Genomic DNA, 14232 nt, shown 5'->3' with positions numbered 1-14232 from the left:
CACCCCCAATTCTCTGGTTTTGAGAATTTGGGTGCCAGCTGAGAACTTACAAATCTACCTCCCTCTGTCTAAACCAAGTCTGTGAGGTTATGAGTGAACAAATGGGACATTTCTAGGTAACCCACACTGAGTCATTACTCAAAGCCATCCCGGCCACCTGACAGGATTTGCCCGCTGGTCATGGCAGCATAGTGGGGAGACCAGGACAGCAGGCAAAGGGAGCAGTGCCATACACCATGCAGACACAGAGCAGGTGCCCATTCAATAGTTTTCAACTAATAAATGAAGGCAAGTACTCTCTGACACAATCATGGGCCAGATGGGAGATATGAACCATGTAATCAACTCTCTTCAACTGCCCTGCTCAACGCTCAGTTACATGAGAAATCAGATGTCTGTGTTTATTCTCAATATCACGAGAACAGTCAGAAAAACAACTTTTACCACTCAGACCCCAGACTAAGTCTTGTCCAAAAACACTGTATGGATAAAGTAGCTGAATATTTAACTGCCACAGGAGAATGGAAGAAAGTTGGCCTCTTGTTCTTCATAGTATTATTAATGCCTCAGTTTTCAAATATTTTTGGTTTTGTCTCCCCCCAGTTAACTAGTAAGGATGATGCCAACAGACAAAGAAGACATGGGGGCCACTGGGCTGTGGAGAATCAGAGGGCCCCTGAGCTGGAGTTTCCTCAAGAACAGCACAGGCCCACTCAGGCACGTGCCCTCTATCTTTTGTTCCAGAGGAGAGCTCGGCTGTCCCTTCTAACTGGTAGAAAGAGTTCTGCAGTAAAATGGAAGGATTACACACGAGCTGTCACTATCCTCAAGATTTTGGAGGGCACCTAGGGACGGGGAGGGGAGACGGACACCCACAAGCCCAGAGCCCCTCCCGCTCGGTCCTGCGGATCCTTAGTGCTCTCTGAGCTGGAGGGAGAGGGGTCCCCTGTACACGAACGGGAGGAGTGACGTTGGGATTGTCTCCGAAGGGCAGGAAGAAATTAAGGTACTGGAAGGTATTGTTAACAATTTAAAATTTCTCTCACAAATTCTCCTGCAACCACTTCTCTCCATCGGAACCTGCTATAAGATGGTATCTGGTTAAGCACGGACATATTTACTTAGGTACTTAAGGCTTACGGTCAGCTTCTGCAGGGAGCTCTGCACACGGGGGCTGTGCTACTGGAACAGGCGGAAGAACCAGCACCAGTCTAGGCATTAACACCGGGCTCTGTCCCATCCCAGAACAGTTCTCAAACCTGGGGTGGAATTTTGTTAGGCAGTCAGGTACAAATGGTGTCTTGAGAAGGGCTTTGGATAGCAGGAAGTAATATCTGGACTGTAATGGGAAATTCTTGATTAAAATACTTGGAGGCAATATGGAAATGGGTAGTTTTTGATAACGGCCAAAGAACCCCCAAGTCCAAGGTAAGTAACTGGGATGCTTCCACATCTCAATACACAAAAGGCAGTGGCAGTTAAGGGCATCCGTTTTAAGGTCAGATTGGATCAGACCTTGGCCTCACCGATTAGTAGCTCTGGGACCTTGGGAAAATTGCTTGATCTCTCTAAACTTCTGTTTACTCCATCTATAAAATGGGGATAATGAGAGACTTTCTAGAATTGCAGGAAAAATTAAACAAAGATTCAGAATGCAGGTAAAGTGCTTAGCATCTATTCTGGTTCACAATCAAGTATTCAATAAATGGCAGCTATTATTATTATTATTAATATTTGATTACTATTCATTCAACAAAGATGTGTTAGTACTTATTCCGGGCCAGGTGCTGTACTTTGATTCTATTCTAATTCCAACAAATTAAAAAGTATATATTGATACACATATAAGTCAGGACCAAGGGTAAGAAACAGAGCTCCATGGTATTGACCTGAGAGGTCTAGGAGTTTTCCAGCTGTCACAGAATATCATCACCTCTTCCTTGATCTGTAGATGGACATGTGTGAACAATTCCCCCTCCCTGTACCCTATGCTCCCTGCCCACTCAACAGCAGAAACGCACAGGATCGCTCCAAGAGCAGCTGTCCAAAATCGCTTCACAGAGAAGCACGGCTTGGACGGCTGGAAACAGGAGGAACTGCTGTATAGGAGGTTTGTATAACCCAGCCAGACCCAAGAGGGTAAATGAGGAGGCTGGATGACTTGCCATCTGTGACTGCTGCACCAATATTTACAGCTTCTCTGTCATTAGGATGGCGATGACAATCGGCCTCGAGAAATATATTGTAAAATCCAGTGAATTTCCTCCCCATATCTTGGAAGTTTGGGAAGAACTGTAATGGATTCCAAACTGTTTTGAATTAACAGAAAGAGCTTTTTCCTGTTTTTCCTGTTGCCGAGTTCCAGCTGGAACCCTCCTAAGCTTTTCTCCAGCAAACAGCCAACGCCCAAGGGGGCAAAGTGTCCAGTGGAGTGTCCTGGGGCTTGTCAGCTTTACTGAGCTTTCTACTTGGCCTTGGCTGCTGGTGGGTTTGAGGAGTTTGCTGGTGTGGCTGGCGTGAGGCTGTGGCGCCAGCTGCAAGCATGCCCTTGCTGGAGGCAGTGTGATTACTCTCGACGCCACCCATCCAGCCGGCGAGACCAGAGGGGGCAAGGGAAGTTCTTCCCTTATCATCAGTCCCAAGGAAGCTGTGCTTCTGGACTCTGGACCAGACCTTCAGGAGAGCAGGGTCGGGACCACAGGCTGGGGCCACCGACACCGTGAGGGAGTTGACCACATCCGCCAGCCAGGTGGCAGAAGAGACACTGGGAGGTGACAGTGAGGACACCTGGGTTTCCCTCCTAGCACTGCTGCTCACCAGTTCTCAGCTCACCTAAGTCTATGACTCTCTCTTCTCTTTCTATGGAATAAGAATGAAAATACAGGAGAACTGTCAGGATCTAATGAGAGAATGAAAGGGACAAAGTGCTGTTCTTTGGTTCTGGAATATTGTTCTTTTTAGTCTCATTCTTCTTGCCTGAAGCTCGGAGGAGAAAGAGGGAGAGAGGAGAAAACCTTGAGAAGAACTAGGTCATCTTCCCCAGCAAGTGGTTTGCGACCTGAATACATAGTAGAAATGCTGAACACCAGGCCAATCTAAGGACCAAATCTAACAGCATCAGCAGTTTCCAGGACTGAAGCTGAGTGGCAGTGATCTTTACTACTGCAACTCCAGTTTTCTCAGCAAATACTTAGTTGGGTCAAATCAGGTACTCTCATCCAAAAATCCCCTTTGGGTCCTCTGGGGATCCCCCGCCCTTAATCGCCCCAATCCCTCACCACCCCACTCTTACATAATGCCCATCTCTGCATTTTCCCTTCAGTCTAGGTTCATAGCCTTGACCAGAATGAAACTCTTCTGTGATTCTAAGGCCAGCTTAGAAGGTCACTGGGATCCCTGCCCAAAGTGCTTCTCTCTCAAGTCACTAAAGCTATCTGTAGGCTTCAGAATAAACCACAGAGGAGAAAATAATCCCTCTTGTTAAGAATAAGCAGGATCAGAAATTTGTTTACGGGATCAAACCTTCTTGCTTGCACGAATGTTTTCCCTTTCTGGAAAACCCAGGATGGGAATTGAGATATTACACGTTGTACAACAAATTATATGTTGTACTCCAGTAAACCACAATCTGGGATGTTGGTTTCACCATCTATAGATGACTGGGACACTGATCCCCCTTGGAACTCAGTCTTTGGATTGGGAATGACTGGAGTAGTTCTCTCTCTGGCCTCTACCCAACCAGCTTCTCTGGGTAAAGAAGGGAATCAAATTCCTTGGTGTTGAACAAACAGGGGGTCCAGTTTATTCATTCTTATCTAGTGCCCATAGGTTGGCTTCATCTACAAAAGCAAACTTTGATCAGGGAAGGATGTGCCTTTTGTGATACGGGAACTAGTCAATGGTAAATTCTGTTGTTTTTTTTTTTAAAGGAAGTCTCCAACGATTCACAGGGTTTTCTTCTCCTTATAACCACAGATAGAAGATTTTAAGAACGTATGAATGGCAGCTACCTTCAGATTTCTTTCACTGTTGTGAGGATCTAATGAAGTCTGGTTATTGGCTACTGTGAAGACAGTCTGGGAAATGCTAAAAGAAACTTGTTTATACAGCACTGACATTTAAATGATACCGTTTTTAATTTTCATAATTGAAAGCCAAAGTCTGCAGTATCTATTAAATTGAATAAGTTATTCTCAGAGCTATTTTTGACCAATTTAGAAACATTTTAAAGGCCTAACTGAATCACTGATTTTCAAATAATCTAGCTTGTGTGTTATGGGCAATATATGGCATTTTTCTAGATGAAATCATACTGTTGTCTTATGTGCCCATAAAACAACATTGCTCACGTTCAAAAAGCCCTGATTTATCATGATTATTTCTTGTCTAGAACTTTCCTAGATAGAAACTAAGTATCTTTGAATGGCTTATTTCAAATGCCTCCCTTATTATCTGTGGTAGGAATATAAACTGGTACAAACTATATGGAAAAACCATCTGGCAATAATGAAACAAAAGACTTAAAAATGTTCATAGCCATCTACCCAGCAATTCTACTTCTGGTAATTTAGAATGAGAAAATAATCTGAAATGTTAACAGAAATTTACACATAAGAAGAATTACTCCAGTGGAATTTAGAACACATTTTCCATAATTTTTTATATTCTTCTCTATAGGCTCTTATAACAAATTATAAGCAACCCAAACATACATAGGAAGATAATTTAGTATGTAATGGTCTTTTACAAAATGAAATACATTATAGTCATTAAAAATGGAAGCATATATTAGAGAAATGCAAATCAAAACTACAATGAGGTATCACCTCACACCAGTCAGAACGGCCATCATTAAAAAGTCCACAAATAACAAATGCTGGAGGGGGCGTGGAGAAAAGGGAACCCTCCTACACTGTTGGTGGGAATGTAAATTGGTGCAGCCACTATGGAGAACATTACGGAGGTTCCTCAAAAAATTAAAAATAGAGTTGCCATATGATCCAGCAATCCCACTACTGGGCGCATATCAGGACAAAACTATAATTCAAAAAGATACATGTACCCTTATGTTCATAACAGCACTATTCACAATAGCTAAGACATGGGAACAATCTAAATGTCCATCAACAGATGAGTGGATAAAGAAGATGAGGGGTGTGTGTGTGTGTGTGTGTGTGTGCGCGTGCGCGTGTGTGTGTATACACACGCGCGCACACACACACACACAACAGAATACTACTCAGCCATAAAAAAGAAATAATGCCATTTGCAACAACATGGATCCAACTAGAGATTACCATGCTAAGTGAGCTAAGTCAAAAAGAGAAAGACAAATACCATATATCACTTGTATGTGGAATCTAAAATATGACACAAATGAACCTATCTATGAAATAGAAACAGACTCACGGACATAGAGAACACACTTGTGGTTGCCAAGAGGGAGCAGGGGTGGGGGAGGGGTGGAGTGGGAGGTTGGGATTAGCAGCTGTAAGCTATTATATATAGAATGGATAAACAATAAGTTCCTACTGTATAGCACAGGGAATCATGTTCAATATCCTGTGATAAACCATGATGGAAAAGAATACAAAAAAGGAATGTACATCTGTATAATTGGATCACTTTGACAGCAGACATTAACACAACACTGTAAATCAACTATGCTTCAATTAAAAAAATTTTTTTAAATGGTAGCATATATATTATATATATATATATATATATATATATATATAGTATACATGCTAGCACATACATAGAAACTTTTTGGTAAGGGGAAATAGGACTCTGTTAATCCTATTTTATTCTGAGGATAGAGAGCTTTACTTTTCACTTACACCTTTCTGTACTCTTTGAATTATAAAATGACCATATATTACTTTTATTTTTAAAATTAATAAAAATATTAATAAAGAGTAATAGTGGCATGAGAAAATGATTAAGCGAAAAAAGGAATATAAATATGGTATGTATAGTATGATCAGGAAAAATCTTAGAAATATATCACATGTTAATAATTATATTTCCAACTTTCAATAAAAATAAAATGTGCCTTAAAATATTAGCTAGTTAAACAATACCAACTTGTTTTCTAATCTGTTTTTTTCCAAAATTGAATCTAATTCTCCCAGTGGACCTCAAATAAACTGGAATCGCATTCTTCTTTGCTAAATTAATCACAGATCCCAGATGATCAAGGGTCAATTTGTTTAAGAAGTAGATTCCGTCAAGATATCAAAACATGTTGGATACTGTATTTTTGTTACCCTGAACATAACACAAAAAAGGGGTGCGGCTTCAGAGTTAACTTGCGCTGTGTTGTTATCTATATGCACCCTAGTCATGTAAAGGGCAGTATCAGTGTAGACTCTGGAGCCAGACTGCCTCGGTTCATCATCCTGGCTCCATCTTTGCTGCCTGGGTAATCCTGGGCAAGTGACTGAACCTTTCAGTGCTTTAGTTTCCTTGTTTCCAAAACGGTACTTACCTTACTGGGGTTGTGAGAATTAAATGAACGTGTGTGAAGTGGCTAGAACACTTCCTGCACACAGTAAGTACTTAATAAGTGTTTGCTACTATTATCATTACTAATACACCATGCACCTGATTTCAGAAGCATTCTGCGCTGGAGTAATTGGACAACAAAGGACTGCTCTTTGTAACATGCTGTCTAGTTACACACAGCTTACATCTATAGGACCACTGTCCCCTACACATCAGTTTTCACGCACAGAGGATATTCTGTAGAGTACACACAAAAAGCTCGCCTGAAGTCCATTTCAGTAATGAAAACTGGTCACTTGAAAACAATCTTTATATTAAAGAGATGACACTAAAACTTTCTTCTACTCAAGCTGGAAACGTGGAAGGCCAATGAAAGTAGGATTTAGTATAAAACCTGGCTGTCGGAGTTGGTTAGTTAGATCATGTCCTTGCAAGGCCAAAAGTACAATGACTGGCTAAACAACTCAGTTTATTTCTCTGCTGGGTGTTCTTTGGTTCAGACTGCATTCTTAATCACAGCCAACCACCTCACAAAGGTACTTCAAGGGGAACCAGCAGAGGACTCTACACGGGAGAGGAGACACAGGGCTCAGTAAATGTGTGTTCCTTGATTCCTGATCCTGGGAAAGCAATTCAAAGTAACACCTCACTGATGCTGGGGCCAGACCATAATTTGATCACAAACACAGTGGTGCTTTCTCTATGTCAAGCGAGCATTGTCTTACAAAGTTATATATGTCATTACTTAAATGAAGAATAGATTGGCCTTCTGGAAAGGAAAGGAAAAAGACAAGGAAAAAGAAAATAAAGAGAAAAAAAAGCAGACAAGGGCATTTGTCTTCCATGTTTGGATTTGACTAGAAAAAATATTTTGAAGAATAAAAGAAAAGTACCTGACTTACCCACAGCCTTCAAACAGGAAGTCAACAATATTCTTTCTCGGTATGTCACATAGGTAGTTACACTCCCATGGCATTATACCACTGGCATTTTCCATATGAAAAGTGTGGTAAGTGCAGAGAGAAAAGGCACATAGCCTAACACTAAGGAAAGTCCAAATTCTTTCAGCCATCCCACCACCACGCCACCCTATTTCACGGAAGATCCAAAGGAGCAGCTTACCTCCACTGAGAATAATGACAGCTATAAATATTGCCAAGTCGCTGTCATCTAATTCCAGTGCATTGAACTTCACAGCAAACTCGAACTTGGGCTCCATAAAGTCACCAAAGGGCTTTCGCAGGCTCTTTAAAAACTCCCTCGTCATGAAACCTTGGCCCTCGGATATGAGAACCCCATCTTTATTCATCAAGGAGGCCAGCATCGTGTAAATGATCTCATGGACGCCGTATTTTAGGAGAGTTACTTGGTCATTCAAGTCAAGATTTACAAACCCAGGAATACTCTTGGCATACTCTGTGATCTCCTGCACAGCTTCCACGGAACGGAACTGACACCCCTGAAAGATGCGGATGGCCACTTCTTTGCTTGGCTCCTGCAAGGGGGTGATGTGCTTGAACTTGATTTTATCTTCTCCCATCATTAAGGAATTCATGTCATAGATAACAAATGGCTGCAAAGAAAAAAGGGAGAAAATGGCTGAGTTGGAGATTTCTAATTCAGTCAACACCACCCCAGGTTCTCTATGTACACTTGCTTTGCTAACTAAAATCTTTAAAGTCTAAAACAATTAATAATGAGAAAATACTCGTGTCTTGATTAATCCTCCAAATTGTCTTCTGGGACCAAACATATTTCACTAATATTGGCCTCCCTTTCCTTCCACTTATACTGCAACACCTTACCTGGGACTGGCTAATAGCTCCAATTTCTGTTGTTTGGAGGGTATTTGTTGTTGATTTTTCAAATGATACAAAATCTACTGTTTATTTTGGCTTTCAATGGTGTATGTTTTTAAACTTCTTTCAATAAAAAAATTATTTCAGCAACTCAGGGTTGAACAGACCCACTTGGACATAAAGTAATCTTGCAATTATACATTAAATCTACTCAGATCTTGAAAGAAACACAGTGTGCATGTAAACTACACTTAACTATAAAAAAAAATCAGTCTGAAAGCAGATTAAAAATACTGAGCCAAGAAAATGTCTGTTTCATTTTTTTCAGTGCTCTGGAAGCAATCTGTTTCAGAAAGAGCAGCTGTGTAAGGCCTGTGGGTAAAAGCTGCAAAAGTGTCAAATTAAAAAACTTATTTTTCAAAGTATGTGTCCTTAAGGGTCAAGAATCAATAAAACACGTTTATCAGTTACTCAGGTTTGCAGTAGGCTGCTTTCAAAAGCACGTTGTGTTAGTCATGGATCTTTCTCTTTCATTTCCTCCTATAGAATTAACCAAAGGTTTGTGGTCTGTGTGAAATTCTCAAGGCTACTCTGAATGAGAAGCGGCTACACTTTAAATATACAGTGGATCTACTGAGCTCCATAAGGAGTTACCCCTAATAAGAGTTGAGGGGATCTGGGTTCCAGCTTTGGTTCTGCGGTTAACCTCGTGACTTTAGAAAAGTCATTTATCTTTCCTAGGCCTCAAATTTCTCAACTGAGGGGAGTGGATTGCATTGGAAGTTTCCAACTCTTCTCTTGAGGATATGCTAGTTGCACTTCTCAGATGTAGTGTCTGTGATGTATGCGTGTGTGTGTGTGTATCTGTGTGGGTGTGCATGCATACTACATGTCCACTGAACATGAAGTCTTTGATGTACTAAAAATAAAACTTCTTTTGAGCAGAGACGCTGAGAATTCTCTCCTCATTGGCAAGAGGAAGCAGATGCAGTGAGTGCCAGCAGTAGCCAGCTTCAAGACCCACTGGTTCAGAGAATCTGACTATTAATCTCTATAGGAGTCTATGATCGTCACCAAACTTTTTTTTTTGGCTGCACCACATGGCTTGCGGGATCTCAGTTCCCTGACCAGGGATTGAACCCGGGCCCTGGCAGTGAAAGCGCAGAGTCCTGACCACTGGACCGCCTGGGAATTCCCTTCACCGAACTAATAAGTCTATTCTACACTGAAGGAAATAACAGTAATACTAAGGGGTTTTCGATGTTGAGTAGATTTCCAAACTTGCCTATTATTTCCACACCATTCACTGGAGTTATTCCAGAAATTGTTACTTTTTTAAACCCCCAAATTCACTTCAATTGTATTGTTTAGCAAGTACAAAACCACAAAGTAGGACAGATGTGAGTAACCCAAGAGTAAGCTCGCCTGGTGGCTCTAAGTCTTCAAGGAAACCAGGAGTGAAGAGTGCTTACTATGTTTTTGGGAATTTCGCTCCCCCCCACGCCACCGCGTCCCACTTCAGACTGATATTATTAACGGGAGAGGAAAAAAAGGATGGAGTGGATAAACAGTCACATCAGTTAACACGTGCTAAGTTTCTCCAGAATGCCACATTCTAATCATGAGAAAAACATTAACAGAACCTAGGGAGAGGTTGTTTCTGTCCTCCAGGGGTTTTGTAGCGTATTACAATTTACGTTAACAAGAGCCTGGCTTTCTTTACTGCCCTGAGAATCTGATGGTACCTGAAGAGTCCCCCTGTACCTGTACGAGTACCAAAAACAACGGATATAACATCATCCCCTCTTCACATATGAAAATGCAGTACCTCGATCTGCCCACTTCAACTCTTGGATGAGCTCAACCACTCAGCTTCCTGGCACAGAATGGATGCATCAAATTGTTCCACCTCCATGTAAGCTATTTATCTGGAACTATGCCCTGATAAATCATCCTGTGACTCTTCCCCTTGACTTCCCCTGTCCCCTCATATAAAGCCCCAGGTTCCTGTTTTTGAAATTCTGTGAGAGTTGCACATAGGGCACAATCCTGCTAATTTTCTCTCTCAATTTAACAACAATGTGACTTGGTAACCCCTTGGCAATCGGCATTGGTCAGGATTTCCTGGCAGTAAACACTCAAGGACACAGAAAGGAATCAGCAGCCCCCACCATCATGCCAAACCATTCTAGTCTTTTCTTTTTAAAAAAAAGATCCCTCCAGCGTTTTTCAAAACGTGAACTGGCAGAGAATTATGGGTATTGACATGCAAATGAATCCCAGGTGGATTTCTTTTGTTTTTCCTCGTCATAGCTGATTGTGCTGTTTTCCTTGCATTTCTGAAGTCTGCATAGATTCTTTCAACCCCCATGCGGATCTGTCAAACTGCAAGAGTGATCCGGACACGATCTGCCCAGAGATCTGCCTTTCTTCGCCACCAATTCACCAATTCTTAGACTGCAAACATTTCACCTGCACATTTCACACTGGGACCTCCTTATCCTGAAACAGCGAAAAGATAGCGGCCCACCTGTTTGCAGAGGGCTGACCTCTTAAAACCACGGGTGGAATTCAGCCAGCGGAGTTTATCTTGGATCATGAATTCCACATCACACTTCTGGTAAAACATTCCCCGTAAAATGCACTTCACTTCCACGTTTCTGTATTTTCTACAAAGCAAAGGGAAGCCTTACATCCTCTATTAGCTTGCACCGTATCACTGGATGATCTGCCATTTTAAGAGGAACCATATCCTCTTCAAAGGTGGTCTTAATGATTTTACACTTTTAGTTGGGGGCTGACAATGTATTTATCTTCAGACACTATATCAAATGGCTACATAAGCATCTCTCTTTAACAGGAAAGAATGCTTCATTATGTCTAGGATGTTATCAGGGATAGATCCAGGCTTTGTGGGGCCTGAAATGTACACGATTGTTGAAGACATTTACAACAACTGTTGCGTTCAGTAATACAAATTATAAGAATAAAAACTCAGGCCCTTTCTTGAGCCTTGGAAGGGGCTCAGCACAAGGGAGAGGCCCTGAAGCTTCATTAGCTTCATGGTGAGTCGGCCTTTGGCTGTTATAAGTGATTGTATTTCTCCTATTTTGGACACACCAGAACAAGGTCAGAATGGAATGAAGAAAATTGCACTTGAACACACTGTTTCTCCAGGGAAACAAAACGGTTTCTGTAAGAGGAAGTTAGTTTTCTTTGGAGAGATACAGCAAGTCTAATTTATTTTTGCGGTACGTGGGCCTTTCACTGCTGTGGCCTCTCCCGTTGCGGAGCACAGGCTCTGGACACGCAGGCTCAGCGGCCATGACTCCAGGCCTAGCCTCTCTGCGGCATGTGGGATCCTCCCAGACCGGGGCACAAACCCATGTCCCCTGCATTGGCAGGCGGACTCTCAACCACTGAGCCACCAGGGAAGCCCAAGTCTAATTTATTTTGATATGTTTTGATTTTCAAAAACGGCTCCACGTATCAAAACCGGGATGGAGGGCTTCCCTGGTGGCGCAGTGGTTGAGAGTCCGCCTGCCGATGCAGGGGACACGGGTTCGTGCCCCGGTCTGGGAAGATCCCACATGCCGCGGAGCGGCTGGGCCCGTGAGCCATGGCCGCTGGGCCTGCGCGTCCGGAGCCTGTGCTCTGCAACGGGACAGGCCACAACAGTGAGAGGCCCGCGTACCGCAAAACAACAACAACAACAAAACAAAACCGGGATGGGATTAAGGGTACTGTTTTTATAGATAACTAAAATTAGTTCTAGATCTATAGCACACCTGTTATGTATAACACAAAGATCATGGGGGAAGCTGGCTTACTAATGAAAACCAAGTAGAGTAATAAAACTTTACTGTTTTGAATGGACAGATAGAACAATATTGTTTCTTAGTAGTCCAACAACAGCAGCATTTTAATATACAAGTTGTTTTAGTGAGTATACATGAATGCTCTAAGTTTGCAGCTCCTTTTGAATAATAAAATGGCAAGCTAGAGTAGAGAAATGAGAAAATCAACTAAGAAAGCACGGATTATTCTGGTGATTTCTCCAATCTGGGAGATTGAAATTCGTGCAGGATTCAATCACCTGGTAACCAGGTCAGAGTTAAAACTGGCCTGGAGAAAGGTGTGCCCCATCCCATGGGGCTCTCCTGGTAGTCTTAGTTTTCCTGACAGATTAGAGCAAAAGCTCAAGGAAGAAAATTGAATTCTTAGGGCCTATCTTCTTCATCTTCTTTTCTTCTTTCTTTTTATACTTCTGACTGACCTTTCATCTTCTGAGACACACATGGTTCTCCTTGATTAGCTCCACTGGGTGAATGTTAATCCAAAATGCATTGGTTGGGTTTCCTCAACTTCTTTCTGGTTTCTCCCTTGTCATTCCTATTTCCCTCTTGTTGAGAACCATGGGGTTTAGAGAACTAAAGGGTCTTCAGAAATAACCTACATCATCATTCTCTGACTATGTATGAATAAACTGAACTCCAGACTTTCCAAAGTCAAACAGCTATTTATAGCAAACCCTAAACCAGATCTCCTCACTCATGACTAATTCTTTTCTCTTTCTGTTGCTTTCTACATGACTTCCCCACTTTTGCTTTTTTAAATACAATGACTATTCTGGGAGGAAGTGGAGCTTTTAAACTCTTATATGCCGGGATCTTGGAGGCAGTGTCCTTTGAACTATTATTTCCTAGAGATGCCAATTAAGTGCTGTATGTGATCGAAGTTAAGTCTGAAAGTCACTCAAACGTAATCTTGTTTTCCTACATGGTTTAGAGATTTAAGACAAATAAAAACTTAATACGAAGAATTATTCACACTCTAATGAACCAGCACATAGCCACAGCCCTTAAAGAAAAGTCTATTGCTGGCCAAAATGTTACTCAGCTGGCAAACAAGGGTAGTGGCCAACTGAGTCTAATCATTAAAAAATGAAAAAAAAAATTAAAATGCTTTTCTTCTTAACTATATAATTATTTTTTAAATTTATTGTCTGAAAGAACACCATTGGTTCAGATGTGTTATATCTTTAGCTATATTCCCGACAGTACTGGAAATAAAGAAATTTATTTTTTTAATATGAACACATGGATTAATGATTCCAGGAGCCCAACTTCTTTAAGTCACCATTGAAACAAATCAGCACTACCATCCTGCTCTTTATACTGTGGTTCCTAAGGCTCTTTTCTCTGGGGGTCTGTTTGGTATCTTTCTTCCCAGGGGAGCAAATTCCAGCTCACTCAGGTTTTTCCACAGTGAAAGGGGGAAAGAGACCACACTTTGTTTAGTTGTTAGGTGTAGGATTTAAAAGGACAGATATCTTTCCAACAGTTTGAGTTACCAGATTCGAGGGCCCTTGTAAATTTTAGGATGCGAAAATTTAAATGGGTACAGAGCTGTTTTCACAAAAGTTTACGGTTCAATACTGGTTTTACTATTTGAAAGGTTCATATTTCACACACTATTTAGAAGAACTGTTTTTATGATGGCACCAGTTTGCTCCTGTAATTATAAAAACAGTGACTCCACATAGATCCATGATAAGCAGTGGGATGCTTTGGGATCCAAAGTCCAATATAGCACAAATAACAAGCTTTATTCCTTATTTGCAGACAGAGTGCAGCCAGGAGGGCCTCGCCATGTCTCAGATATGGAGTGAAAAGTTGGCAGACACACCAAGGGTTTTTCTATTTATTGTTTTATGACGAACCATGGCACTGAAGATGGTTCTTGAAAACCACTCTGTTTATTTTCATCAACAAACATGGGATCACGTGACAGTGACACACCCAGTGTGATCATTGCACCAGGGGAGTAGTCAAACACTGGGAACTTCCAAAGTCCATTCAGTTCTCAGGTTGCCTTCAGGAGATAAGCACCCTCTCTCTAGCATATCTGTGGTTTTTAGAGTTCA

The 14232-nt window shown here is 41.6% G+C and overlaps 1 protein-coding gene across 4 annotated transcripts in view; it reads right to left on the bottom strand.

Moving 5' to 3' along the window:
• The window catches only part of PPARG (peroxisome proliferator activated receptor gamma), a 127690-nt gene that overhangs the window by 9615 nt on the left and 103843 nt on the right, over positions 1–14232 (bottom strand). For all 4 annotated transcript variants that reach the window (XM_007461549.1, XM_007461548.1, XM_007461550.1 and 1 more), the window contains one exon: positions 7630–8080. In XM_007461549.1, the coding sequence (XP_007461611.1) occupies positions 7630–8080 (451 nt within the window). The remainder of the gene's footprint in view (positions 1–7629; positions 8081–14232) is intronic.

Source organism: Lipotes vexillifer, unplaced genomic scaffold (assembly GCF_000442215.2).
Source record: "Lipotes vexillifer unplaced genomic scaffold, Lipotes_vexillifer_v1.1 scaffold889, whole genome shotgun sequence".
NCBI classification, from domain to species: Eukaryota; Metazoa; Chordata; class Mammalia; order Artiodactyla; family Lipotidae; genus Lipotes; species Lipotes vexillifer.
Note: the sequence above shows the minus strand (reverse complement) of the source record. Positions and strands in the feature narration are given on the sequence as shown.